Raw genomic sequence first — 27748 nt, 5'->3', positions numbered from 1 at the left:
GTGACGTGAAAGAAATTTGAATAACATGCTTGTCTAGCCAAATAAGAGGTAACAGGTTGAGTGGCAAGGAATACAGGGCTTGTTTACAGCGCAGGCGATTCGCCGGAAATGCATACTTAATTGACGGCACTTCAAAATGAAGGCTACGAAAAATCATCATCTGCTGGTCATCTGGAAGTCAGGCTTGTCTTGACGAACATCCTCGAATAGTGACAGTTCAAGTTAGTTCGGTTCATCAATCAGATTTCTGTTCACAAAGTAAGCTTACTTGGGTTGCCCCATGGTGGGAATTCTTGCGGAGCATTTTGAAGGCCAATTCAAATCAGTATATTTGATGCTTAAAGACCGCCATGGAGATTTTGCATAACAAAAGTTTATTTACATCGATTCTTTCTTAAATGCCGAAAATTACATAGATACATTCATAGATAACCAATTCATTTCCCTGCAGGATTTGCATGGCTTCCATTTTGGTAGCACATCCCTCGGAGTCGAAGTTCCTTGGTGCTCATGGTTGATTTTATAGGACCCGGCATACTTTTCAGGCGTGGAGATCTTTGCGTGGACAAGTTTACATGATTCCCAACCCAACTGCTGCTTGTGAGCTCGCTATTGATCGAAGATATAGGGGACAGCTTATGCTTGTAAGGGGAGGCAATCTCTGAGCAGACATCGAAGGTAAGTGGTCTCAGCCTAGGCGAGCTCAACGATCTAGTTTTCGCTCTGGCAGACTCGGTGGCAGCCATGTATGCAGGAATTGCTGGCGAGCCAGAGCCCGTGGCGAACAACCCCTCCTCGCCTATGGACCGCTGCTTCCTGTGATGGTACACTCTTCTCGGGATATTATAGCCAGGAGAATCCGACATCTCTGCTTGACAGTGCTTTTGCAGGGGTCTTAAGTTCGGTAATTTTCTGCCGCCATGTGATTCTTCTCTGCCGATACTTGAATTGGCTGACAATGTTCTGTCCAGGTTCCTCAGCTTGCTGCCTTTCTCCAGCTGGGCGTCGACCCACTGCTCTAACCAATATCGCCGTCTACCATATGCTCTGTCGCGTTCAGTTTCTGCTGATCTCTGGAAACATATGGACAGATAACCATGTTACTTAAATGCATGCAAAGACTTTGAAGGGGAAACAGAACTATTCGATCAAGAATCGAACCCTATGGCTCAAATAGTATTCTCTGATCCTTTCCCTCTTTATGGAAGCCTCTCTTTTAGTCATGAAATGAGCCTTCGCCTCCTCCTTTGTAAGTGTACTATCATCCCACCTTTTTTGGCTGTTTAAATCCATCTACAATTTCAGTACAATTTTCAGTGAGTGATCATGTTTTAGTCAGTTTTGAGTATGAAAATTCTAGAACAATCTAGCAGCTTCTGGAAACTACAAAAAGAAAAAGCTTGTGCCAAATTTTGCTCCTCCACAGATTGAGTTTCTTGACAGATGTCTGTTTCTTGCAATTGCCTTTTTTTTTTTTTTTTGTGGCTTTGATTAGTATTTAAGATTAGCTGTCATACCTTGATGTCCTTTTCTCTAAGATCATGTGATTTGTCTCTGATTCTTTCACTTCTCTTTGAGCAAACTTCTGTCTGAATGTTGACAATTGATTGCAGACACTTGAGGGTGTTTATTGCCTGCTGCCGCACTGCCCAGCCGCGGATCAGCGCTTGCAGCTTCACTACTCCTTTCAATGCCCGCAGTGCCTTCCTCGCCTGAATTAATGTAAGAACAATACACACAACAACATTAGCATTATATGCTATATATATATATGTATAAATAATAACATGCTAATATGAAAGATGACGGCTGACTCACTAGAAAGCCACGGAAAGCTGCTTGAATTTTGATGGCAGCCAAATTCCAGAGATGCTGGCTGTTGCTTCTATTGCATGCTCGATGCCTAGCCTTGTGGGAATCCTCAATCCGCGAGGCTGTGGCTGCTGGTATTGGAGAAGCAGCCACAGCATCTTTAGTTGGTTCTGCTGTTTCCCATTGCAGCCGGTCCTTAGCCGTGGACAGCTCCTTCATCTTTAGTAGTCGGAATGCCCATCGCTGCTGCTGCTGCCGCTTGCGATCCTTCTTCGGAACATCGACACAAAATTCAGGTAATAGGGTTAGCTTTTTGAATCAGTAAACTTGTAGTTTTAGTCCTATAAGTGGATTTCATTGTTATTTTAGTTTGGTAAGAAAGCAGTTTGATTTTAACACAATAAATATTCGGAAAGACTCTGAATTTGATATGCCCCTTGATGGAAAGTGCCAATCTTTGGTACTTTTTTTCTGTAGGCAGAATACTATAATTGGACATTTGGAATAGTTAATGGTTTAAAATCAATATTACTAAAATAATAGTAGTAATTAGGAATATATATGTGGATATATGGTTTTGATGTTGAGTAGACTGAGTAGTAGCTACCTTATGTGATTCAGAGACGAAGAGCCTCTTGAGAAAGGTGAACCACGTCTTCTTCTTGGCCATAGCCATAGCGATGAGAGTAGAGAGATCAGAGCATGATTGAGGGAGGAGAAGAGTGAGAAATTGGAGGGGGTTCTTTATGAGCGAGAGAGAAGAATCAGTAGATCAATAATAATAATAATTCCAGCAGGTCCATGATGGAGTGGCGTGTGTTGGGCCCGGCCCCATAAAAGAAAGAGGAGGAGGAGGTGGTGGAGGATTCACACTCTCTCGCTCATCATTCTCTCTTTCTCTCTGTATCTTTTACTCATAAGCCATAACCTGTGGAGTGGAGGGAAATGCAAGCAAAGCATGCATGCATAATACAAGCAGGTACTGAATGAGTATATATATATATATATGTATATATATGATAGATGCATTTTATATTCATCCATAAATTGATTATCTTTTACATATATAGCATAAAAGAATCTACAGGTTTTATGGGACCGTAGCTAATTTGTGAGGGATAGAGAGAGAAAAGGCACCCCCACACAACACATGGCGGTAGGAGCCCCCCACGAAGTGAAATTTCAGTAACATTACATGATCAATACGAAAGTGATACTAAATTAAAGGGCTATGTTGCACTTTCTCACTCTACTGCCTTTTCCATGCATCTATCTACACACACACACACACATATATATATATATATAGAGAGAGAGAGAGAGAGTCTGACTGTGTGTATATGCCTTTCTTGCTAACTTTCATTTACAGTCTTACTTTTTGAGATTGCCCTTTTTATTTATTGAGAGTGGTATACATGTGGTGGTGTTTGGGAATGGATGAGTTGTGTGTGTGGAGATATGATGTGTGTGATTGATTGATGAGGTGGAGATGAGAGAATGAGAATGAGAGAGAGAGAGAGAGAGAGAGAGAGAGAGAGAGAGAGAGAGAGAGAGAGAGAGAGAGAGAGAGAGAGAGAGAGAGAGAGAGAGAGAGAGAGAGAGAGAGAGAGAGAGAGAGAGAGAGAGAGAGAGAGAGAGAGAGAGAGAGAGTGAGTGTAGAGAAAATTACATAGAGACATAGTGATAGATACATACACAATAAGGGGAGGGAGGCACTAGGCAGGGAGCAGCCTTTGGTTGAGAAAACAGCTGTAAGAGGGCCCTTTAATTTGGTGTGTTTTAGCATTTTGCAGATCCAACTTGTGTCATTGTGTAACTATGTTGTCTTGTCTATTTACTAACTAATAATCACACTCATTCGCTCACTCACTATTATTTTACAAATTATTACCACACCACACCACATTGACATGACATTGCTTCATAGATTATTTGTTAACAGGGCCCTGTTAGAGAGCGAAATAAGTATCCCAGAACGAAGAAATATGGACGGACTTAAGGTTGCCTTTGTAAGTTTGGGTTTCTTTGTCTTTAAATAATTATTATATACTTTTATATTTGGATTTTTATTTTTTATTTAATGGGTCTTTATTATTGCTTAATCTATTTAACTAGGATTAGGATTTAGTTTAAATAGGATTAGGATTTTGTTGTTCATTCATTCATCTGGAAAATTTAGGAACAGACGTGGTGCTGCTTTTGGGCAAATAAAAATCTTGTGTGATTATTCTTGACCTATAGAAGAATTGAGAGCAAAAGGGCTATGCTTTAGGTGTGAGAAACCATTTCCGTCTGGTCACGATTGCCCTTTACAACAACTGCCGGTGTTGGAATACAAATATGGATAGAAGCTGAGCATGTTCATAATTTGAATCAATACATGTTAAGAAAAAACAGATAGCTCCAAATTCTTTCCCGACGTCGATCGAATAAAAAATATAGTGGAGAAGCAGGTTTCAGTATGCTATGGACGAAAATAATTTTCTAGAAATTTTTTGAAATGCGATAAGTTTTTTCTATTTTTTATCTATTGCAAAAATAACATATGGACGAATTTTTATTACATCATATGTCTATCAATATCATGTTCTAAAATATATGCATCATAATCATATTAGTCATTCAGTGTATTAATAGGTATACACAAAATTATTGAATCAATGACTGAATCAGTAACTGAAGACTTCCAGTAGTACAATGAGATGCATTAAGTTTATCTGAATTGTGAAGCCCAATCGTTGTGTGCGAATAATATATAGCCTGAAAAAGAAAATAAAATGGTTTGCATTATTTTGATGGGAAGATTTTAGATCTTATTATTTTTTTAAAAAATTATATAAGTATTCAATTAAAAACGATAAGTTTTGTAACAAGATTTAATCGATTGCTTAGTGAAATTATATCTGAAACCAATAATGTAAGGAGCATAATCATACCTTATTCAAATTTAAAATTGTTGAATTATACTCATTTGTAACATTCTAAAATTATAGAGAGTTGAAACGGTCTCCAAATAAAATCCTTTTATTATTTTAATGCCTAAAAAACACAGAATATTTATCAATATTCGCGTTGAGCGACATCATAATATTATATTCCGTAAACCATAGTATATTACTATAAACAATATATGTTATAACATCGTATATAATTTGATTATCTAAGTAACGACTATTAGATCAATGCATCTTTTTTGAATTCCAACGATGCGTACATGCTATATTGTAAATATGTGCATATTGAGAGTTTTTTGTGAAAAAACAAATGCAAAAAAGCAAGGAAAAAAATAAAAATGATCCTCATCATGCCAAATACATTCACTATTGCTCAATAAAGAGAGGTATAAACATCATATGTTATAATATTGTATATCATCTGATTCTCCAGGTGACGACTGACGACTATTGGACCGATGCATATTTTTTGAATTCCGATGATGCGTACAGATCATATTGTAGATATACGCATAGACAAAAAGTGATATTCATCATATGCAATACAGTCACTATTCCACCATTGGAGGATTCGTCAACTGCGGAGGTATAAATAGAAGGAGAATAGACGGCGGACGCCGAAAATGTGTTTGACGGTGGCAGGCGCGGCCAAAGATGTCGGCGGCATCGATCGTCAATTGGAAGTATATATAGAAGGGAAATCGAGAGCGAAAACAACTAATGTATTTGACGGCGGTGGGCCGGCCAGGGATGTCGCCATCGACGGTCGTCAATTGTGGAGGTGTAGATAGATGGGTAATCAAGGGCGAATGGGGCTAGCGTGTTTGATAGCGGTAAGCATAGATATATCGTCGTCGTTGGTGATGGCAGAACGCGTGGTCGAATAAGACAGTGCAATCAAAGAAGGAAGAGAGAATGTGCTTGATAATATTTGGACTTGGTAAATAAATTGGAGTTGGAGAGGATCAAAGGAATAATATTTATATATAATTGATTTTAATTTTATTTAAAAAATTGTTATATCATAATGTAACTCTCTAAATAGTATATATATACATTTTCGTGTATCAATTGTATATAGTATTTGTAATAAGGGGATAAATATTGAATTAATTTTTATTATGAAATATGGAAAACATTTATATAAGTATTGTGTTCTATAAATACAGGATTAGAATAAGGGGATTAATTTTATTTTTTTCAAAAAATTATTTGCGTTAATTGAGGTTATATTTGATTGATTAGAGAATATTGTATTTTAGGAAAATAAAGTTAAAATTATCTCGTCATAATAATAAATAATTCGCATGTTAAAAAGATACATCATAATGTATGTATTTGAACATCATTTTAGAAAAGTACATATAAAATGTATTTTTGTAATAAAACAGAATATGTAAAGTATTTATTTGCAAACGTTTCTATATTTAATTTGGATTGAATTTCCGAATATATAGGAAGTAGTTAACATAACTGATTTTTTTTTTTAAAATAAAAAATCATTGAATTATTTATTGAACACTCAAAACATCCTCAATTAAATTTAACCCTTGGATTGCCAATAAAAATTGATCGAATTGTTGAAATAAAATAAGAATGCTCCTGAACTTTATATAATATAAGGAGGATATCAGTATTTTGAATATATACTTTGAATAGAAAATATTTTTTTGGTTTAAAAATTTAAGCAAAAAATTAGGTATAAATTGGTGATCCTCTTAAAAATGCGAAAGTAAATTTAAAAATATAAGTAATATTATGATATTATTATAGAATTAATCAATAAAAATATTAATTATTTTTACAGTTGCTATTTTATATATATTGTATAAATATATATGCATATAATATACTAAAGTAGATATATATATAATATATAATTATATATGTGAATGTGTCGAGTCTAGTTTGAAGGATATTAGGTTCAGCCGGAAGTTTAACCCGTGTGCACTTCCGGTAGCGGCTGCGATTTCTCACGTTATAAAAAAAATTAAAAAAATAAATATATATGTTAATATGAAAAAAATATATATATGTTAATATGTATATATTGATGTACATAATCGCGCACACATATATAAGTATATATTTAGGATAAAAAAATGCAGAGAGAATGTATTTAAGAGATAGGAAGTGAGAGAGTAAAATTTGGGATGGGTAATTTTATTTACTTTAGTTTGGAATATTTATAGATACAAGAGGGTCAAAAGTTGTGGACTATATATACTATATATATATATATATGTGTGTGTGTTGATTGTTCATGCATCCACACCATGTATGATTATACCACTTTGTGAAGACGTATGCTACAATACTCCTAATTTGATAATTCCTTTCAAACACCGTACAATATTTCTTTTTTTTGGTATGTCCCAAACATCCTGCAACATTTTCAAAATAGAAAATAATTAATTATACTTAATCTCTATCTCACACTTTATCCCATCACATCACCCAAATAAAAAAAATAAAATATACATTTCTCTCTCCATCACATCACCTAATTTCTAAATTATCTACTTAATACTACCCACCTAAAAACCCGTGCCCAAAACAAATGTTGCACTTTATTTGAGACGGAGGGAGTATTTTAATACAAAGAATGTGTATCGTTAAAATTTTATTAGTAAAATATTTTTTGTAAAAAAAATTTTAGTGAAAGAAAAATAGTACAATATTTTTTTTGTTTATTTGCTCGTCCTGATCTAAGCATTATTTGAGATGTCTTAATCGATGCATTCCAATTTTCTTTACTAATTTTCAAGTGTTAGAGTCAGTAATGCTTTGATTAATATATTCGCTAAAGTACTATTTGATCGAATTTACTTGACATCAATTTCACTATTCTATCAAAGATTATGAGTGAAAACGAATTTTGGTGAAATATATTTTGTTTTATCTCCTTTAATGTAATCTTTTTCAATTATAAGCCGTATTATTTTCATATAATGTCGTTGAGGGAAATTTATCATCATATATTAACTAGCAAATTTTCAGAATATGTTTGAGTCATTGACTTCAATCAAACACATTTATAAAAGAGCTTATATTAATTATCTCATAAGAATAATATCAGTTGTAAAATATCTTTAAACATTATTTAGGTTTTCGAGGATCGAGTGAAAAACTCTGTCAATATAATAATGGTAATTTTTTGGATAATTGAAATGGTTGCAGAATTTAATATAATAATGCAAGATCATATTAGACGTATTCAAAATAATGAAATTCATTATCTTAGCCACAAAATTCAAAATGAATTAATTTTTTTTATTAGCTTGCAGGTTAGAAATTCTATTATAAAAATTATTAAAGAATCAAAATACTTTTCAATAATTTTTTATTATACCATGGATATTAGTCATCACGAACAAGTGACATTAATTGTAAGATGTATAAATGTGTCAAGTAGTAATATTAAGATAGAATAATACTTTTTACAATTTTTAAAAGTAGATGATACAAACGGTTTAGAACTTTTTAATGAATTAAAAAATACACTTGAGGCTTTAGGTCTTGATATTAATAACATAAGAGGTCAAGATTATGATAATGGTTAATGGCCAAAAAAGATTACTTGATATAGCACCATGTGCTTGTAATAGTCTTAATCTTATTGCTTGTGATATGACACATTCTTGTATAAAAGCAATTTTATTTTTTGGAGTTGTTCAGCATTTATATACATTATTTTCAAGTTCTACAAAAAGACGAAAATTTTTACTTGATAATGTTACAAATTTAATTTTAAAATCTTTTTCAAATACCCGTTGGGAAAGCCAAATTAAAAATATTAAAACTATTAGATTTCAAGGTTCTCAAATTATATTAGCTTTTTTAGATTTAATTAATTTTTGTGATGATATTAAATAAAAAAATGAAGTAGAAAGTTTGATTAATTCACTTGAATCTTATGAATTTTTATTAGGTATGATTATTTGATATGATATTTTATTTGTCATTAATTGTATAAGTAAAAAATTATAAAATTAATTTTTTTGTATTGATACTGCTATAAAACAATTAGAAGATGCTTTATTATTTTTTTTAAAAATATAAAAACAAAGGATTTTATAGTAGTATGAATATTGCAAAAGAAATTGCTACTTAGTATAGATATTAAATGTATTTTTTCAAATAAATGTAAAATTTTTAGAAAAAGAAAATTTGATAATGTTGATCGAAATGAAGAAGTTCAAATATGATAATTTTTTTTTAAAAGTTAACTATTTTTTAATTGTAGTAGATATGGAAATTACCCCATCAAATGATAAGTTTCGGCAATTAAATATGTTTAGCAAAATATTTGGTTTTTTAATTAATTCAAATAAGCTAAAATCTTTAAATGATGAAGTATTAAGATAATGTTATAATATATTTTCAATCATTTTTTCTGATAACAATGTATCTGATATTGACTTAGAAAAAACTATCTAAGAATTAAAAGTTTTACAAATGATTTTACCAAATCATTTAAAATCGCCAATAGAAAATTTTGAATTTATTAAAGTTGCGGATTGCTATCCAAATGTTTCAATTGCTTATCGTATATTATTAACCGTCCCCATAACTGTAGCATCGGTTGAAAGGAGTTTTTCAAAATTAAAATTATTTTAAATTTATTCAAGATCGTGTATGTCTCCAGAGAGATTAAATAATTTAGCTATATTATCTATTGAAAAAACAATATTAGATAAGATCGATATTGATGCTATTATCGATGATTTTGTTTCTAAAAATATTTGAAAAAATTATTTTATTTGATTATTTAAATTTATTATAGATAAAAAAAATATTTTATATATAGGGGGGGCCTTTTTTTTTTTTTTTTTTTTTTTTTTTTTTTTTTCTGTAGGCCCATCAAAGGTCAGGACCGGCCCTGCGTGGACATATAGGATCATTAATGTAACATGCTTTCGCTGAGATAATTGTACTACATTCCGGCCTGATTTGCTTGAGCTCATATAAGATTTTTCCAATTTGATTGAACATGATTCTTTTTTCATTTAAAAACAATGTGTTTGTTTGGATGTTTGGATTTTGGGTTGAAATTAAAATAATAAAAAAATTAGAATGAGAATAGTTGTATGATGCGATGTAAATAAATATTGATGTGATATTTTGAATGCAAAATTGATTTTTTATATTATGAAAATTAAAAAATAAGTGTTTGATTTAATATTTTTAAAAAAAAATTTTGATATGAATAGTGGAATCTTTCAAGATCCTCCAAACAAACACATAGACCTAATTTTTATATTACCTCTGTCCCAATAGTACCATTGATTTTTACCTCTAATTTTTTTAATATTAATTATTATATTAATTTGTAGTATAAATCAAGAAATAAAAATAAAAATAAAAATATTTTGTTAGTCTTTTATAATACAAATGCAATGATATTTATAAAATAAATTATATAAATATAAAAATATTTTTTCTAATAAATACAATAATATAAAAAATAAATAGTATCATACTTTTGATTTATCGAAAAAAGTTCCTTTTTTAAATTTTAAAAATAATATAAAATATCAGAATATTTATAGAAAGCCAACTAAAAATATGATTATTTTTATTTTTTCATAGTTTTTTCTATATATTTTGGATCGATGATGGAAGTGTCGTTTTCAATCAAGGAATATATGAATAGTCAATAAATACAATAAATGTGTGTATAATGGTGTAAGTAAATGCATGAAGGAAGTGGGCCTTACCAATTTTAAATTTTATTTCTAATTTGCTATTCACGGACAGTACTATACACACTTAGGTTATTTATAAAATGTGGGATTTGTTTATTTGAAAGTTTATTTATGTATTTATTTAATTTATTTTATTGTTCAATAGTCTAAATTATTATTCTTATTGGCGGGACTTAGAGTGCTAATTTGGATAAATTATTAAATTAACATATTAATTTGAAATAATTTGTATTTTATTACAAGATATATAGTATATATTATCTAGAAACATGTGTTGTCTGAATTATATATTGTGTTATATTGTATAATTTGTTTATTGTGCTGAAATTATAATATATTATGCTACATAGAATTATACTCCATAAAATACTGCTACGTTTGTCTCACTTAATTTGTCTACTCTTTCCATATTCGCTCATCCCACATACATTGTCTCTTTTTCTTTTTTGGAAATATAATTATACATTTTAATTACATTTTAAAATTTAATTTTTTTTTTAATTTTAATTAAAATATTTAGTTATTTTAATTTTAATCTATAATTATTTTTACTAATATATTTTTTAATTACTAACTGATTACATAATATCTAAAACTCAATGCCTCAGATAAAGTTGACAAATTAACTGGGATGGAGGAAGTATGTTGTATTAACATTTGGGCAAAATTGCTCATAACTTCCTGGTGATTTCGAAACTCAGCGTGAATTATCCTTATACTTTAAAATTTGCACGACTTCACCTTATACTTTAAAAAATATTACATGAAACCTCTATGTAGTTTCGAAACTCAGCATAAATCTCCACTTTACTTTAAAATTTGCATGACGTCCCTTTATACTTTCAGAAACTATGCATTAAACCCCCTGCCATGCAAAAAATATAGATAAAAAATTATCTTCTCATCACACAATGACGTTTCATGGCAGGGGTTTTCATGCAACTTTTTTAAAGTATAAGAAAACGTCATACAATTTTTAAAATATAAGAGATTCTACGCTGAATTTCGAAACCACAATGGAGTTATAAACAATTTTACCTTAACATTTGTTCGTGAGTTATATATTGTGTTGTGTTGTATAATCCGTTTATTGTGTTGAAATAAAAATATATTGTGATATATGTAATTGTATAATCTGTTATCAAAATATATGTTATATATTATAGGTAAAATTGCTCATAACTTCCCTGTGATTTCGAAATTTAGCGTAAAATTTTCCTATACTTTAAAAATTACACGATGTTCTCTTATACTTTCAAAAACATTGCATGAAATCTCACCACCATGAAACATCCCTTGTGTGATAAGAAGATGATCTTCTATCTATATTTTTTGCATGGCGGGGGTTTTTATGTAATATTTATGAAAGTATAAAAGAACGTCATGCAATTTTTAAAATAAAGTGTGAGTTTACTCTAGGTTTTGAAACCACAAAGGAGTTTCATATAACATTTTTTAAAATATAATGGGACGTTATGCAATATTTAAAGTAAATGAGATATTTACGCTGAGTTTTGTAATCACAAGTGAATTATGAATAATTTTGCGTATATTATATTAAAGGGAGTATCATTTGAGATTTCATCAATTTTTTTTGAATTTTAAAAAGTTTATGAATTTGTGATTTAGAAAATTAGAGTCCATTTAGAGTTTGATGGATTTTATTAATTAATTTAGATGAATTTTTACAAATTTGATTGAATTATTTATTAATTTATATAGTTTTGTAGGATTGTAGAATAATTATTTTATTAATTTATATGATTATATAACCTTATATGAAAGACAAGTTTTATAAATAAAATATATATTTATAATTAAAACTATTATATTTTATAAAATAAAATAAATCTTAATATATAATTATTAATGATGTAGAAATATTGTAACATATATAATACTACTATTTTATATTTTATAGTAATTTTTATTATATTATCATTCAATATATCAATATATTTTTTTTAGTTATATAATTTTTTTACATATATAAAACAAATATATATATATATAATTAAAAACAGATTGAAATCAATCAATAAAAAAAATATAAATTAACAGTTCAACAAAAAATATATATAAATATCTAGTTTACTTTCACCAGAACGTCAATATAGTATATTTGATAATTGAAAAGTGAATATAACAATAATACATATTTATTATAATAATAGTATTTTTAAACATTATATTTATAATATAAAAATATATATTTTCAAAATTTTTTATAATAATTAGTTAGTATATTTTAATTTTAAATTAAAATATTTGTTATTACAAATTATAATAACATTAATAAATATTATCATATTATTTAACACTTGTACAACAATAATAACAATAACAACAACAATAATAATACTAATAATTTTTAATAATTCATCAAAATCTCTACTTACCAGGAGAGATTTATCATGGACCGAATTGATCAACCACACAAGGCACAGAATAAACTAACGAAATAGAACTAACTAATAAAAACAACAAGAAAGAGCAAACTACTAAACGAAACTAATTAAGCAAGAAAAAGGAACGAATAAACTAAACGGAATGAATAAAGCGAGAAAAAAGATAATCAAAATAAAAGCAAACCTAAGTAAGTACTAATGTAAGCACGACCCAATATCCTTCTAGCATCGAACCATCATCTACGAAGGCACCACTTTGGTCGACACTTTGAAGAGCTCTTCTCCTTCCCCAAATGTCACAAACTTGAAGCTTTATACTTAAATCCGAATTTTGAAACTGAACCCCATGAAACATGCAATGAAATTGCATTTTATGAAATATTAGACTAAAAGAGAAAACATTTCTATCAAGCATAACTTTCAATAAAAAAAATTAATCTTAAATGATCAATTATTCATTAAAATATAATTTTGCTTGGTGTCTTACAAAGCACCTTAAGACACCTATTTATAGGAATGAGTGAAGGGGAACATGGACTAATTTTGCAATGTGTGATGGATTTTCTATAACTCAACTTCCAATCACTACCAAAAAAACTGTTTTCTATTACGGCCGGAAAATCGTAACAAAAAGCCATATTTCGTGCAATTTGCGTATTTGCTACGCCTTTGTTACGACTTTTTTCCGTAATGTGTACTCGCGTAACGAATGTTTTTTGCCACGCCACTTTTCGTAACTATTACGATCGGTCAACGCTCCCTGAAGTATGGTATTTGTTACGATGTTTGTTACGAATTTTCTCTCGTAACGAAAGGTAGATCCTTCAGCGCGTGTGGCAGGACTTTTAGTTACGGTATTTGTTACGGAAGTTCCTCGCGTTACAAGTGTTTTCCATTGACCGGTTGTCAGAACTTGGTTTTTGTTACGACTATTTGTAACGGCATTGAACCCCGTAAAAAAAATATTACCTACTTATAGTCACGAAACCGTCTGTAACAACAAATATCCAAAGACCACTTTTTGTAACGATTTTCTGGCCTTTTGTTACGGAAAAATAGCGTATTGTGAAAAACAGGGGGTACGCTGCAATTGAAATTGTTCGTAACAAATGGACCTGCTGTGATGCGTATGATACGAAAATAAATTACGAATACAAAGATTGCTATAAACATCATCATCATTACGCCCCGCGCAAACATTAATTCATATTAAAATCTGAATTCCATACCTACCAACAAAGTAAAGCAACCCATAGAACAAGCCTACTAGTATCTACACATCAACAACCTGTTCCGCAAAACGTGCTTAACAGTTCAAACAGAAGTAAACAACGCAATTAGGCACATTTTTCACCATACGAATTCAAACCACAAAGGTCTACGCATCAATTCCAGACATAGTTCAACAAAAAATCAACACAATCCATCCAAAGACAGGTTCGACATTCAATCCATATGACAAACGGGGCAATTAACATGGGTGTATCGGTACCAACATTTCAAGCCCGGCGCATGAGCTGCAATTGCCAACACAGAGATTACTTTAAGTCATACTTCTTATAAATTTCGGAAGGCAATACAAGAAAGGTATTAAAGTAGATCCTTACGTCGTTGTAGCTCCACTCAATAGGATCTTCGCCGACGACATCGCGAAGGGTAGTCGCCCCAGAAATGGTCGGCAAAATAAGGGGTGTGTCCGGGACTGACGCGGATGTCACGAAGACCTTGACCAAGGAAAGTGTGTCACCTACAGCATTCACAAGAGCAATTTTTGATTACATTCAAGCATATATATCAACAGACGTTCGAACTGTATATATAACATGTCATAACACAGACATTATAAGTGTAATACTTTGGAACTAGAACAAGAGGAGTACGTACATTCAGACATGTCGTACAGTACATGGTATTACATTCATGAGTTAGGTAGCGAAGCACATTATACCCTAATTTCCTATGTAATTGCAGCTTGATCTTTAAACCAAACATCCTTCAATAAACATGGGTCGTCATAATAGCAGTTATTTTACCACCCCTACATTAACAGTCTACATCGCTTTGGAAATCCACGGATCGTATCATTGTATACTTCTACACTTAGTGAATCCATGCTAATACGCAATATGAGGCCTGAACAGTCACGAAAACCTACGATATCTCGCTGAGGCATATTAAAAGTTTAATTAAACATCCTCAAAGATACCGGACCAACCTGGCCCAGGGGGGCAGAGCAGAAGTCCCTCTGCAACAACTTTTTTCTCACCGGTGCGGGATAATAGAAGCACATGTGTGCCGACCTACAACAGACAGGGCATATGAGTTGGATAAGGTAGTACGCAGTCAAGAGTAGCCTAAATTAGACACTGCACTGATTTCTAAGAAACTCCAGGGCGTCACGGAATCATACCGTCATGCTTGGCTCGGACACAGGCCTGGGAATCTCAGGGACTGAATCAATACGAGATGTGCCCTATCATATAACATGCCGAGGATGGTAAATTCCTTCGCCATCCAAATCTCATGGGATACTCATACCAAACAGGTCAGGGATTATGAATACTTACTGCCTGGCCAGTAACCGCTCCGGAGTTTCTGTGCATGAATGCATACACATCAGCCTTGATGGTTTTGAACTCATCCATCATTGCCTTCAGCTCCTCCATTCCATTCTGTAGTTGTTCCCACCCATGCTGGAATGCTACACTGTCTGTTAAACCAGTTGACTCGCTGCGGGGATGAGCTGAACTTGCCGCACTGTCGACCTTTGACCGCTTCTTAATCTTTCCCCCAAGGGCCCGTCGGTACAGAGTCTCCCGAACAGAGGGAGTCCGCCCTTCAGGGGGAACCTTGTTTAGCTCATTCTGTAAATAAGTCTACAGGAAAGATTTAAGTGAGGCCGAACTTGCTCTTGTTGTTAGAGATGTAAATACTGACTGAATTGTAACTAAGTTGGGAACGAATTTATTCTACCAATATCTCCTCGGTTTCTTGGTCATCCTTTCCCTTGCCTTGTGTGCGACTGGAAATCCAAATCTCCAGATTGTCGGGGTCCTTCCCCTTTGCCTTGATCTGCAGCAATACAAGGCCTTCTGTCATCGAAAACATAATGAAATACAGGAGAGGAAAATATGGGGATGGAGCATGACATGACTAATTACTTAATTGTAATAAAAGGTACCTCCTCTGCCAGAGTCGTGAATGACTTCCGCCCAGTACGATGTGGAAAGCTTCTTTTCGCTACGTTCGACGCATTTTTCTTGGATTGAAGCTACGTCAATCAAAGTTATTTAGTTCTCAGTCCATGCCCGTGCAGATTTAACGTATATTAATTTGGCATGTCCCTATGCGTACCTTCACCTTCTCGTCGCGCCAATACTCAACCAACTTCGGCCACTGATCGGGCACAATCCTGCTTGAGGGAACCTTCTTCAGTGCTTCTTCATCGTCCTCGATCGGATTGAAGTAAGTTGATTTGATGCTGTATTTCCAGTGCCTCCAAACTTCCCTTAGGTCAGCCAAGACCACTTTCTCCGCTGAGTCTGGTAATCCGCTGTTACTCTGGAATGCCGTTTCACACGGTTTCCACCAGGTCCGGAGAAGATGGTAGGGCCATATATAAGAATCTATATGAAATAAAAGAACTTTCAATTTAATGAAGTTTGCATCACCTGAACCTCCATCCATGCACCCTGTCTCTTCGTCTCCGGTATCTCAGCGAACGTGGGGTAATGTAGAGGAAGTCGAGCTCCGTTGCGTGCAATGACCCCAATGGCTGTCTTGTACTCGTTTACGTCGGGTCCGACGATGCTTTTACCATCCGGCGATGTGAATACAAGCATCCTGTGATCTTTTCCCCATCCACGCGGCATTCGTGCCGCCCCTCTCCCCTGCTTTTTCTTTGACGAACCAGCTGACACAAACAGGAGATTACATGTTCTAATAAGGATATTACATGCAAAATATGAAGTCACTAAATGTAATCGGTAATCTTTGAAGGCTAATTTCCAAACCGTCGTGCGATGTCATCTCGTCCAATGGTGCCATATTGCCCGCCTCTGTTCCTGTCATCAGAGTGGGGTCGGAGCCTGGCCCTTCATCCAAGAGTGGCATATCACTCTCTGCAGTCTCCATGTCCTGCGTCGGCGGAAGTGTCTCGTCATCTGCTTGTGTGGGGGGGATTGTATCATCGTCATCCTGTGTCAGTGCCGTCGGATCAAAAAGTGATGGAACATCCCTATCATCATGTTCCTGTTGGGGTTAACAGTGTCAGCCTATTGTAGTGTTATACTGAGAGTTCAAATAAGGACATGCTTTCGGCAAAGGAACCACATTACCTCCAAAGGGCCCTCTGAATCCTGAAGCACTGCCCTTCGAGTGGAAGATGTTGGCTTCATGCTTTGACCACGAGCATCGCGCTCTTTCTCCCACTCTGATGTGATGGACCGGAGTCGCTGGAGCAGTGGCGAGACCCGAGATCCCTTCCGTTTTGTCACTTTCTTTGTGGGATTGCGGATGGGCGATGGATTCCTGCTTGCGGGATGAGTTGCCTCTAGGGGGCTGTTACGTGCGGATGCCCGGGTAAAACGTCTTGCGGGAGAGACTGCCGGATCCTGTGACCCTCCAACGGCAGCACGTTGAGATTTGCCCATAACCTGCAAGACACCAGTGTTAGTTGGCAGTATGAAAACGTATATTAGGAGAAAATCAAAACACACTTATCACAACAAAGCTTATGAAGTGACATATTACGAGAAATTCACATAATAGTTACTGCAATTAATCAGGGTATACCGTCGGGCAGCAATAGGTAGAATTCGTTGCATAAGAACATGGCAATCGTGGCTCTTAAGTCCCCATATTAGTTGTTGTTCTACCTTCACACGACGCGATAAGTTTGAACTGAACCCATGAGGTGGTCGGAGGTCCTTCAACACAGATAGGAATATCCGTTTTTCGGGGTTACTCATGGTGTACGTAGCTGCCGGCAAATATATAGCGCCCCTAGGACCCGATACCGGGTGTAAAGAACTACGTATTTGCATCAACTGTAAGTCTTTCCTCGTGTTCAGATTGTCCTTTGTTTTCCCCTTAGTTCCCAACAATGTATACAGTACATTCTCACACACATTCTTTTCAATGTGCATCAAGTCGAGGTTGTGACGTACCTCATTCTCAGACCAATAAGGGAGCTGAAAGAATATGCTCTTTTTTTTCCACACCTGTTGCTGCCCGTCCACCCCCCGGCGACGCTTGCGAGACCCCTGTGCAATGCGTTTCTCAATCAAGTCAACCGTACGATACTCAGTAGGCATATCCTGAAGCTGCTGCAGAAGTTCAGCGCCGGTCAAGCGAGAAGGCTTTCCGTCAAAGCTCATCGAACCGTCAAATGCATGTTTATCAAAGCGCATTCTATGCCCAGCCGGCAGGAACCGTCGATGCCCGCAATAGCTATACTTATGTCCATTTTTCAGGTATCTGGAATGAGTTTTTAAACCACAAACAGGGCATGCATTCGCCCCACGAGTCGGCCACCCTGACAACATACCGTAACCGGGAAAATCACTAATAGTCCACAGCAATGCAGCTCGCATCTGGAAATCCTCCTTAGTACTCGCATCGTACGTCCGAACACCATCATACCAAAGCTCCTTAAGCTCATCGATCAAAGGTTGAAGGAAGACATCAATCTGATCCCCCGGGCCATGCGGGCCGTCTATAATCGTAGAGAGGATGAACGATGGTTGCTTCATGCACAGCCACGGAGGTAGGTTATATATCACAAGTACGACGGGCCAAATACTATAACTCACACTCATATTCCCAAAAGGGTTGAAACCGTCAGTGGCCAGACCGAGGCGTACGTTGCGAATCTCCTCAGAGAACGTCGGGTACCGATGATCGAAACTCTTCCACGCAGGACTATCTGCTGGATGACGCATCTTGCCATCGTCTACACGCCCTTCGGCATGCCATCTCATAGAAGATGCAATTTTGGAAGATACGTACCATCGCTGCAATCGCGGAATTAATGGAAAGTACCTTAACTTCTTCACTGGAGATCTATCTTTACCCTGTGTAAATCGCTTTTCCCCACACACAACACAAACCTCACGGTCAACATCTTCCCCGGTAAACAACATGCAATTGTTGATGCACGCATGGATAGTCTTGCATGTGAACCCCAAGTCCTTGGTCAGCTTATTAGCCTCATAGAAGTTCTGCGGAAGGACAACATCGTCTGGAAGTGCATCCCGTAACAGCTCTAACAGCAAATCAATAGAATTATTAGACCAGTGGCACAAAACCTTCAAGTGCAAAAGCCGTGCGATAAACGAGAGTCTACTCATCTTCTTGCACCCTGGTATGAGCTCTTTCTCTACATCTTCTAACATCTTTCTATACCCCTTACTGCCATGATGTATATGTTCATTTTCGTCATCCCTATGAGGTTCATTTCCACTGGGCCCCGGATCGGTGTGCTCTGTATATGCACACTCTCGCAATAGAAGTTCTAGTTCCTCCTCCCAACGCATTGGCATGTTGTCGTTTGCAACAGCAGGGTTCACCTCTCCTTCTCCGTGGCAAGTCCAAACCTTGTAGGTTTGGTCGAATCCATAACGAATACAATGGAGCAAGACATCTCTACGAGATTTTGTTAAGCGATTTCCGCAAGATGTACAGGGGCAATAGATGCAAGATTCAGAGCTACGATCTTTAAATGCGAAATCTAAGAAAGCCCTGACCCCATCCAAATATTGAGCCGAGATATGGTTCGCATCGTCTATCCAACTCCTATCCATCTAAAAAGGCAATATACATGTGATTCCATCAACAAAACATGCATTCAAAATTGTAATGTTTAAGTCTTGATACGGGCTTGCTCCCTCAATTTAAAAGAACAAAGTTATAGCATCAGCTTTAATAAACTGCATTTTTGTACCTATAAGTCCATGTATTGCACTTATAAGTAAAACATAACATTCATCACAACATTAAGGCCCATGGTTTAAAATCAGCCATTATCTCCACTTTAGAACCTTTTATGGATGCCATTTAATGAGAATTAAATGATGTCTACGCTCCGCCAAAAATTCTGAGCGTCATCTCTAGATACTAGAGCAACAAGAATTATCCATACCCTACTTGGGCCAAGAAAAATTTCCTACTATTCTAAATTTTTCCTTGCCCTTTTGTACGAATATGAAAAAAATCCTCAAATCTGATGTCTAAAGAGTAAAGCAGGTTTGTGGGAATGCACATAACACTTAACTACACCACCACTCGAGAAAACATAGAACACTTAGAAGCTTTGCACTGTGGAAATGCATTAAAAAGAAATCCGACCTTCCGTTAAACTCAATGTTGCTTATCCTGAATTCACACTGCACACTTTTGTCTCCACAATTTAGTATCCTGTAAAAAAACACAAGTTAAATATGCACTCATTTTCAGTTAAAATAGCCCAAATGGTGTTGCTTCCGACAAATCGACGCATACAACCAAGTAACAAAAAAAATGGTATTGGTTCCGACAAAGGAGCCAATACTTAGAGTGTAGATATGATATCATATTCATATTATGCAGCATATGTATGTATCATTATCTAACAATATATGCGTCTGAATCTGTATATATTATGCTGTAGAATCCAATGAAACTTATTTAAATATCCACACATAATAACAAAATTCAAAGTTGTTTTGGAAAGAAGCACTCTATATTGGATAGTGTTGCTAGATCATTTTTGTACTTCATTGCAATTATTGCAGAATGAAAAGATAAAATGAGTGAAAGTCTTGGGAGGGTACACCAATAAATAAATAAAGTTCACAAAACCATCAAATCATAAAGTGTATTTATTAACTTTGCTTGTGTGTGCACTTTGGTTTTTTTAAAAAAAAATAAAAAAATCTTGTTGCATCATATAATCTATACTAAAATAATCTGCTTCCCTCTATTTAATTATCACATCCGACACCTATTTTCTATTCAAAACATAATATCCAAAAACCCTTTTTCCATCCGAAAAATTTCAAATCCAAAAAATCCACAACACAAGCACTCTTTCCCAGATATTATGACTGAAATTCAATACAATTACACAAACAGAGAAGTTGTCATATCTTCATGAAAATTGAAACAGAACCATACACCATTGGAATTTCACATATATTTATCATAATGTAGGATGCCCAAATTCCTAAACCAAACAGCACAAAACATCACACTTAACTTAATCGATAAATTCACTTGGCACAATTGTATACAGTAACAATGTAAAAAATTCAAAAGTGCTGCACTTTGCTGGCTAAATGAATTTTCAGTATCTGTGTTACAAACACATCACCAACATGGTGGATCACGCAATACCAGAGTTTGCTTCTAACAAAACATCAGACTTCCAAATATATGACTCAATGTGTAAAAATATACAAAAGCATATTTTAAATCTAACAGAAGGAGCTTCAAAATAAAACCTAGAGGACAATCTACAATGTAAAATACTACAAATCTTTCAAATTTATCGGCCATTGGTTGTTGTGGCTGAACAACCAACCCTAACAACAAGCAATGAACAAATGGGAATGGAAACGCAAAATAGAATAAACAAAATTCACCGACGAGGGCATGGCGAGGAAGGAAAGCAGGACAAGAAGAAATAAGAGAAGGGAGAAGCTAGAAAAACCACCTACCTGATGGATCGATGCCGGAGACGTGTTCCAAAATCCCTCACTTCAACGGGACGCTGCGGCGGGGAGAATTCGACCAGCGACCAAGGTAGATGAGACTGCAAACGGAAGAAACATAAATTAAAAATCGATATGAGAAAAATGTTTTCACATTATCGATTTTTAACCTACAGGGGCGTCGGCGGCTGAGCAAGTTAGAAGAAGAAAAAAGAAGAGGACGAAGAAAGGATAACTTCGCGTTGGAGAAGAAAGGGGGAGGGCGGCGGGTGTGGGTAGGGTTTATGATTTAGTTATAAGTGATGGGAAAAAATGAATGATAATATTATTTTATTTTTACATATTTATATTTATTTTTTTAAAAAAATAATTTAAAATTATATTTAAAATAATGGTATAATATAATATAAATAGATATTGAGTCAATGACGTGATATTTTAAATATAAAATTAATTTTTAGTATATTATTAAAGTAAAAAATATTTATTTGATTTGATATTTTTAGCAAAAAAAAAATATGAATAATAATTTGAAATTTGAAATTTTTTTATAAAAGAACACAATAAATAAAAGAACAAAAAAATAAATTTTCTAAATTTAAATATATCATTTTCTTCAATAAAATATTATTTAAATATCATCTCTTTCAAATTATCACATCAATATATCATTTTTTTCAATAAAATAATAATTTCATCCTACATAATCATTACAAAATTCAAACTCTCAAACAAATTCAACTTAAAAATCCATACTTCAAAATTCTCCAAAATCCAAATCCAAAATCCAATCATCCAACCAAACACACCCTTTGTAAATTTTATAAATATAATTAATTAATAATAAATCTTTATTTATATTTATTTTACATTCAATTTGTTAAAACTAGGAGGAGGGCGGCTGGTAGATAGTGCAATATATTTTTACTTATTTATTATATATTGTAATAAATTTTATATACAATTAATTAATAATAAATTTTTATTTATATTTATTTTACATTCAATTTGTTAAATATTATTTTCAATATTTGAAGTTTGATTATTTTTTTAATTTTTAATTTTTTATTAAAAATTATAAAAAATGCTTTTCTTTGTTACAGAATAAAGTCGTAATTATTGTATTTACGATATTTTTTTGTCATATTTTTAATTGTTAAGAAACATTTATCGTAATAAATAAAAAAAGACGTTGACTAATAAAAATTCCTTTTGTCACGAAAAAATTCATAACAAAAACCATCTTTTATTATGACAATATTGTTACGAATCTTCTTTCCGTAATGAAAGCTATTTTTTTGGTAATCTCGAGATTATGCCCTAATTTGTCGAAGATACCTCGCGTAATACAAAATCTTTTTCGAGCTACCTTCAAAACCTTACCTGGGTGAGGTGCGCCGGAGTAGATCCCAGGGACGGATCGATTTCACCTCGCGCGTCGTCGTCGGCAGCTACAGGAAATCGGATCGCGGGCGACTGTGAGAAGCGAACGAGGGAAATGAACCAGATGCCCTAATTTGTCTAAGTGTGGGATGATATAGCGTTTTTGTCCATTTTGATCGTTTCTGGAATGAAAGCGTCAATCCAGTATTTTACTTTTTTTTTTTTTTAATTTAACTTTTCCAAAAATAAAAAATTAAATACCAGTAGTTACGAACACTTTACGTAACTAATGTTATTTTGACCAAATTCTACCATCTCATTATTTGTTACGATATTTTTTGCGTAACGACAGAACCTAAAACGTTGACCGGGTTTTTTTTTTTTCGTCACGGATTTTGTCGTAACTAATATATCTATTTGTTACGATTTTATTGTTACGGACTCTCAACCCGTGGTGAATAGCCCTTTTTTTGGTAGTGAATGAGAGACACCTACCGTATTGGCACCAATGCATGTGAGATGCATGTGACATTTCCTATTATATATATATCCCAAGAGATGGTCTCCTACTTGTGTATGTGCAATCCAACTTTAATGTAATTACCTATTAAACCCTCTATTTTTAGCATACTCCTAGATTTGTATAATTTTTTTTTGTTAGTTATGCGATTGAGGCATTGCAAGCTCCAACATCGGCATCCTTCGAAAAGTCTTTGGTCATTGCAACATGGGCTTCAATCTGTCCCCAACTTTCAATCTTCGTCATCAAACCTTATAATTTGTCAACACATGGTGTATTTTGGATTCTCGAAGCTAGTCCGACAGAAAGTTTTTGATTGTGTATCTTGATGTTCAAACATCCATGTCAAGATTTCATAATATACAAAATTTTCATAATTTTTTATTAAAATTCAATAAAATTCAGAATTTTATGGATGGTTGAATACCTCAATATTTTAAAGACTCCTTAGGATTTTGAAAAACTTTTAAAAGTTTGAATTGAATACCTCTAAATTTGAGTTTAAAAATTTAAATTAAATACACCTAAATTTTAAAGATCAAACAAAATCCTACATAGTTGTTGCGACACTCCGGCCCCTAAGCCACGCAAAGTCGGGCATCCTTCCAGAGCATTTTTGTCCTTACTTACGCGCACCCGCGCATCCTATGAGACTTCGAGGGGGTCATTCATCCTCAAATTACTCTCCAATTAAGAAGCAACGTACCCGTTGCATCTGGAGAACTCCGAGATATTACATTTTTCCCCACTTAAGAATGCAATGTACCCGTTGCACTATGAGGATCATCAACTGTTAGGCCCATCACCTATCCAGTCAACGAGTGTGGACGATCGTAAGTCGACTCTGATACTAACTGTGACACCTCGGTCCATAAGCAACGCAAAATCGGGCATGTCAGGATTGTAGATTAGCCCTACAAGACAACACGAATTTTTCCAGCGCACTTTATCCTCACCTCACGCTGGGAGACTCAAATTACTTATAGATCAAGCACCAAGGTTGTCACGGCTGTCGCCTAGTCTTTCTAGCGGTGTATCATCACCGCCAGGAAATGTAGCCTCGCCGTTCGGCGAAGCTGGCGTCCGGACGTCTCTTTGGCGACGCCATATATCGACAAGCCCAGGCTTAAGGCCCTATATTCAGCCTAATCTAATTCTTAAACCCATATTAGAGTTTAAATCTATTCTAAATCCACCAAGCCCTAAAGGTGAAACTCAGCCCTAAACCCAGCTTTATTTACCCAACCTTACCTCTGTTAGCTTAGTCCCACCCGATTCTGTTGCCACTGCCATCCGCCTCTGCCTTCCGTCGTTGGGTAAGAACTCCTTAAGTTGTGGGTTTAATTTTGTCGTAGATTAGTATATGATATATATATATATATATATGATATATTTATTATTAATAAAGTAATGAACTAATGCTGCAGAAGAGTTAGCGGAGAGGAGTCAGTGACTAGTGTAGTATTTTATATTATTATTTTTTTCTAGTGCAGAGTGTTAGGTTAGTATATGATATATATATATTATATACATACATTTTTTATTATATATGCTGCAGAATTTAATTGGCTAGTACTTTATATTATTAATTATTTTTCTCTAGTGAAGAGTGTATATATTTAGTGCATAATTTTTTATTATTATTCATGTACTATCCTAGTTAATATTGACCGGCCTTAAATAATAAATATTTAATTGAATGCGCTCTTTGTCATAGAAATATGCATTTTGAGGTCTAGAGGTTAAAGCAATATTTAGTTGGGAATTACGACGATGAGGTTAAATGCCCTAACACCACAGAAGAAAATCGTAAGGAAATACATCAATTTATAAGCAAAAAAGTGATGAATAAAGCATCGCGGGGTACTACCGAATTTGATTATTTTGAGGATAACGAAGACAATAAGGAGTTAGAAGAAACTTAATCTACGGGTGCTACAGATTCACCTTCCAAGCCTTCAGCGGATCCAAGTTCAGGAATAAATAGCAAAAGAAATATAGCTCAATCAAATTTAAAGTTTTCTGAACCTCAGAAAGTTGGAAAACAAAGTAAGTCAATTCTTGCAATTATTCCAAAGACTCCTGAAGAGATTGTTGAAGAAAGACATATGAGCGGTTATATTCAAAAAACCATCGAAGCTTCTACAAAAGGAAAAGAGAAAACAAAAGAAGTGCAAAGGCGTATTGCCGATTTTTTCTATGAAAATGGCATTCCATTCAATGCTTCCAAATCAAGAAGTTACGAGATTATGGTTGAGGCCATCGGACAATATGGTCCCGGTTTGAGACCTACTAGTTATCATCAGTTGTGGGAACCATTTCTTGAGGATTTCGTAAATGTAACAAATAAGTTGAAAGAAAGGCACATGGAAGCTTGAAAGCAATATGGGTGTTCCCTTATGTCAGATGGGTGGACAGACAAAAGAGGACGACACTTACAAAATTTCTTGTCAATAGTCCAGAGGGGCTTTTTTCTTGGAGTCTATTGATGCATCAGCTGAGTCGCATTATGCAAGAATCTTGGCTGACCAGATTGAAAAAAAAGTTGAAGAAATTGGCAAGGAGCATGCTGTGAAAATTGTGACGGATAATGGAGCAAATTATAAAGCGGCAGGAAGATTATTAGAACAACACATTCCTGGTCTTTTTTGGACACCCTGTGCAGCTCATTGTATCGATCTCATGCTAGAAGACATTGGAAAAATGAATGAATTTAAACCCTACATTCAAAAGGTTAGGGATGTCACAACTTTTATTTATCGACATGGGAGAATTCTCAGTGCAATGAGGGAAAAGACCGGTGGCAGAGATCTAGTGAGGCCGGCGACTACCCGATTTGCTACCGCATTTCTCACTTTTCAGAGTTTAAACAAACATAGGAATGAATTGAGGCAGTTATTTGTGAGTGATTATTGGAGCGATAATAAGTTGTCAAAAATGTCAAAAGGAAAAAAAGTGATAAAAACCATTCTTTTATTGAAATTTTGGGATCAGGTAGAAAATTGTTTACGGGCAACATTTCATCTTTTGATTGTTTTGAGGATAGTTGATGGTGATGAAAAGCCAGCCATGCCTGAGCTTTCTTTGGCTATGAATCACGCGAAGAAGAAAATAACTGAATCTTTTACGAACAATAACAAAACAAGGTTGTTGGCCAAGTTGATGGAAATAATTGAGGATCGATGGAGCGATCAAATGGAGGTGAAGTTATATGGGGTTGTACTATTTCTAAATTCTTCAAAATATTTTGAATTGAAGAGGAGTGATCGCATATTTGCTCGTAAGCAACGTCAGCTGTTTAATATTGTTCTTGAAAAATGGTTAAAGATGAAGAGTTGATGGATAAGATTAGTGGTCAAGCAGATGATTACGATAAAATGTGAGGAAGCTTTGGCCGTCAATTGACAATAACACATTGAATGCAAAAGAGTCCTCGTAAGTTTATTTAACATATATATATATTTATTTTTTATGAAACTTAATTTTAAATATTGAATATATTCCAATTGCTTTTCCGCCGGTTGTGAGCGCAATTGGAGCACATTTGAATTTGTAAGTAAATTTATTCGAAATTTACTTATATTAATATTTTTGTAATAATCTTCAAATTTTGATATGAAATTTTATTTCTATATTCATACCAAGAAAAGAAACAGACTAGAGCACCAAAGGCTAAGTGATTTGGTGTATGTTCGATATAATCAGAAAATTGCACATTGCTTTCAAAAGCGGCAGGAAGAAAGAAACAATTTTAATCCCTTAATTCTTGAAGAATTTCAATGGGACAATGAATAAATTGATGATTCTAGAGATTTGGTTCATGAAGATAGAGATCTTGAGTGGCATCATGTTGATGAAGCCATAGGTGCTTTAAGTAATCTCAATAGTTCCGACCTTCGTAGTAAAGGTGTTGGTGAATTTTCAGGTCTGCCCATCGTGTATGATTGTTGCCATGGCCCTTCTAACAGACGTTTGAAAAATGAGGATGAAGAAAATGACGAAGATGATGATATGAACAGTGAAGACTAATGTGAATTTGAGAAATTGAGGGCTTTTTTTTTTTGGTGTTTTGGAACTTTCATATATCGACATATTGATATTTTAGTATTTTGATGGTTATGTTTGGTGTTTTGATGGTTTTGTTTGGTATTTTGATATTTTATTTGAAATTTAGTGATTTGATGTTATAATTTTATATTGCATAATTAAATATTAGAAACTTATAATAAGCATGTTGCCGTATCGCTATATTGTCGCAATTTTGGGTGCCGTG

General features: G+C 34.2%; 5 protein-coding genes and 1 long non-coding RNA gene across 6 annotated transcripts; 2 read left to right on the top strand and 4 right to left on the bottom strand.

Annotated features, from left to right (window-relative positions):
• Positions 1-437: 437 nt before the first annotated feature.
• On the bottom strand, positions 438-2542 carry LOC127262026 (protein IQ-DOMAIN 11). The gene is made up of 5 exons (XM_051290503.1): positions 2420-2542; positions 1819-2082; positions 1518-1712; positions 1162-1293; positions 438-1073 (listed from the first exon to the last, which is right to left on the bottom strand). Exons 1-5 carry the CDS (start codon positions 2486-2488, stop codon positions 438-440), a joined length of 1296 nt encoding a protein of 431 aa, XP_051146460.1. The 5' UTR covers positions 2489-2542.
• Positions 762-3256, top strand: LOC127262027 (uncharacterized). The gene is made up of 6 exons (XR_007841051.1): positions 762-904; positions 972-1249; positions 1614-1722; positions 1822-2108; positions 2434-2791; positions 2883-3256. It is a non-coding gene; the product is annotated as an uncharacterized LOC127262027 (long non-coding RNA).
• An 11001-nt stretch (positions 3257-14257) lies between these two features.
• On the bottom strand, positions 14258-17650 carry LOC127261955 (uncharacterized). Its single transcript, XM_051290397.1, has 12 exons — positions 17635-17650; positions 17220-17537; positions 16896-17133; positions 16554-16795; positions 16237-16443; positions 16064-16153; positions 15856-15954; positions 15450-15758; positions 15293-15355; positions 15098-15182; positions 14490-14629; positions 14258-14399 (listed from the first exon to the last, which is right to left on the bottom strand). Exons 2-12 carry the CDS (start codon positions 17532-17534, stop codon positions 14382-14384), a joined length of 1806 nt encoding a protein of 601 aa, XP_051146354.1. The 5' UTR covers positions 17535-17537; positions 17635-17650; the 3' UTR covers positions 14258-14381.
• An 80-nt stretch (positions 17651-17730) lies between these two features.
• LOC127262392 (uncharacterized) lies at positions 17731-19424 on the bottom strand. Its single transcript, XM_051291048.1, has 2 exons — positions 17918-19424; positions 17731-17810 (listed from the first exon to the last, which is right to left on the bottom strand). The coding sequence occupies exons 1-2, from the start codon at positions 19422-19424 to the stop codon at positions 17731-17733; spliced, it is 1587 nt and encodes a 528-aa protein (XP_051147005.1).
• LOC127261956 (uncharacterized) lies at positions 18603-24797 on the bottom strand. The gene is made up of 5 exons (XM_051290398.1): positions 24727-24797; positions 22956-23048; positions 21579-21673; positions 20230-20298; positions 18603-19685 (listed from the first exon to the last, which is right to left on the bottom strand). Exons 1-5 carry the CDS (start codon positions 24766-24768, stop codon positions 19667-19669), a joined length of 318 nt encoding a protein of 105 aa, XP_051146355.1. The 5' UTR covers positions 24769-24797; the 3' UTR covers positions 18603-19666.
• Positions 24798-25248: 451 nt separating this feature from the next.
• On the top strand, positions 25249-27504 carry LOC127262391 (uncharacterized). The gene is made up of 6 exons (XM_051291047.1): positions 25249-25284; positions 25509-25814; positions 25933-26376; positions 26470-26755; positions 26803-26854; positions 27285-27504. The coding sequence occupies exons 1-6, from the start codon at positions 25249-25251 to the stop codon at positions 27502-27504; spliced, it is 1344 nt and encodes a 447-aa protein (XP_051147004.1).
• Positions 27505-27748: the final 244 nt, after the last annotated feature.

Source organism: Andrographis paniculata, unplaced genomic scaffold (genome assembly GCF_009805555.1).
Source record: "Andrographis paniculata isolate CXL003 unplaced genomic scaffold, ASM980555v1 Contig65END, whole genome shotgun sequence".
In the NCBI taxonomy this organism is placed as follows: Eukaryota; Viridiplantae; Streptophyta; class Magnoliopsida; order Lamiales; family Acanthaceae; genus Andrographis; species Andrographis paniculata.
Note: the sequence above shows the minus strand (reverse complement) of the source record. Positions and strands in the feature narration are given on the sequence as shown.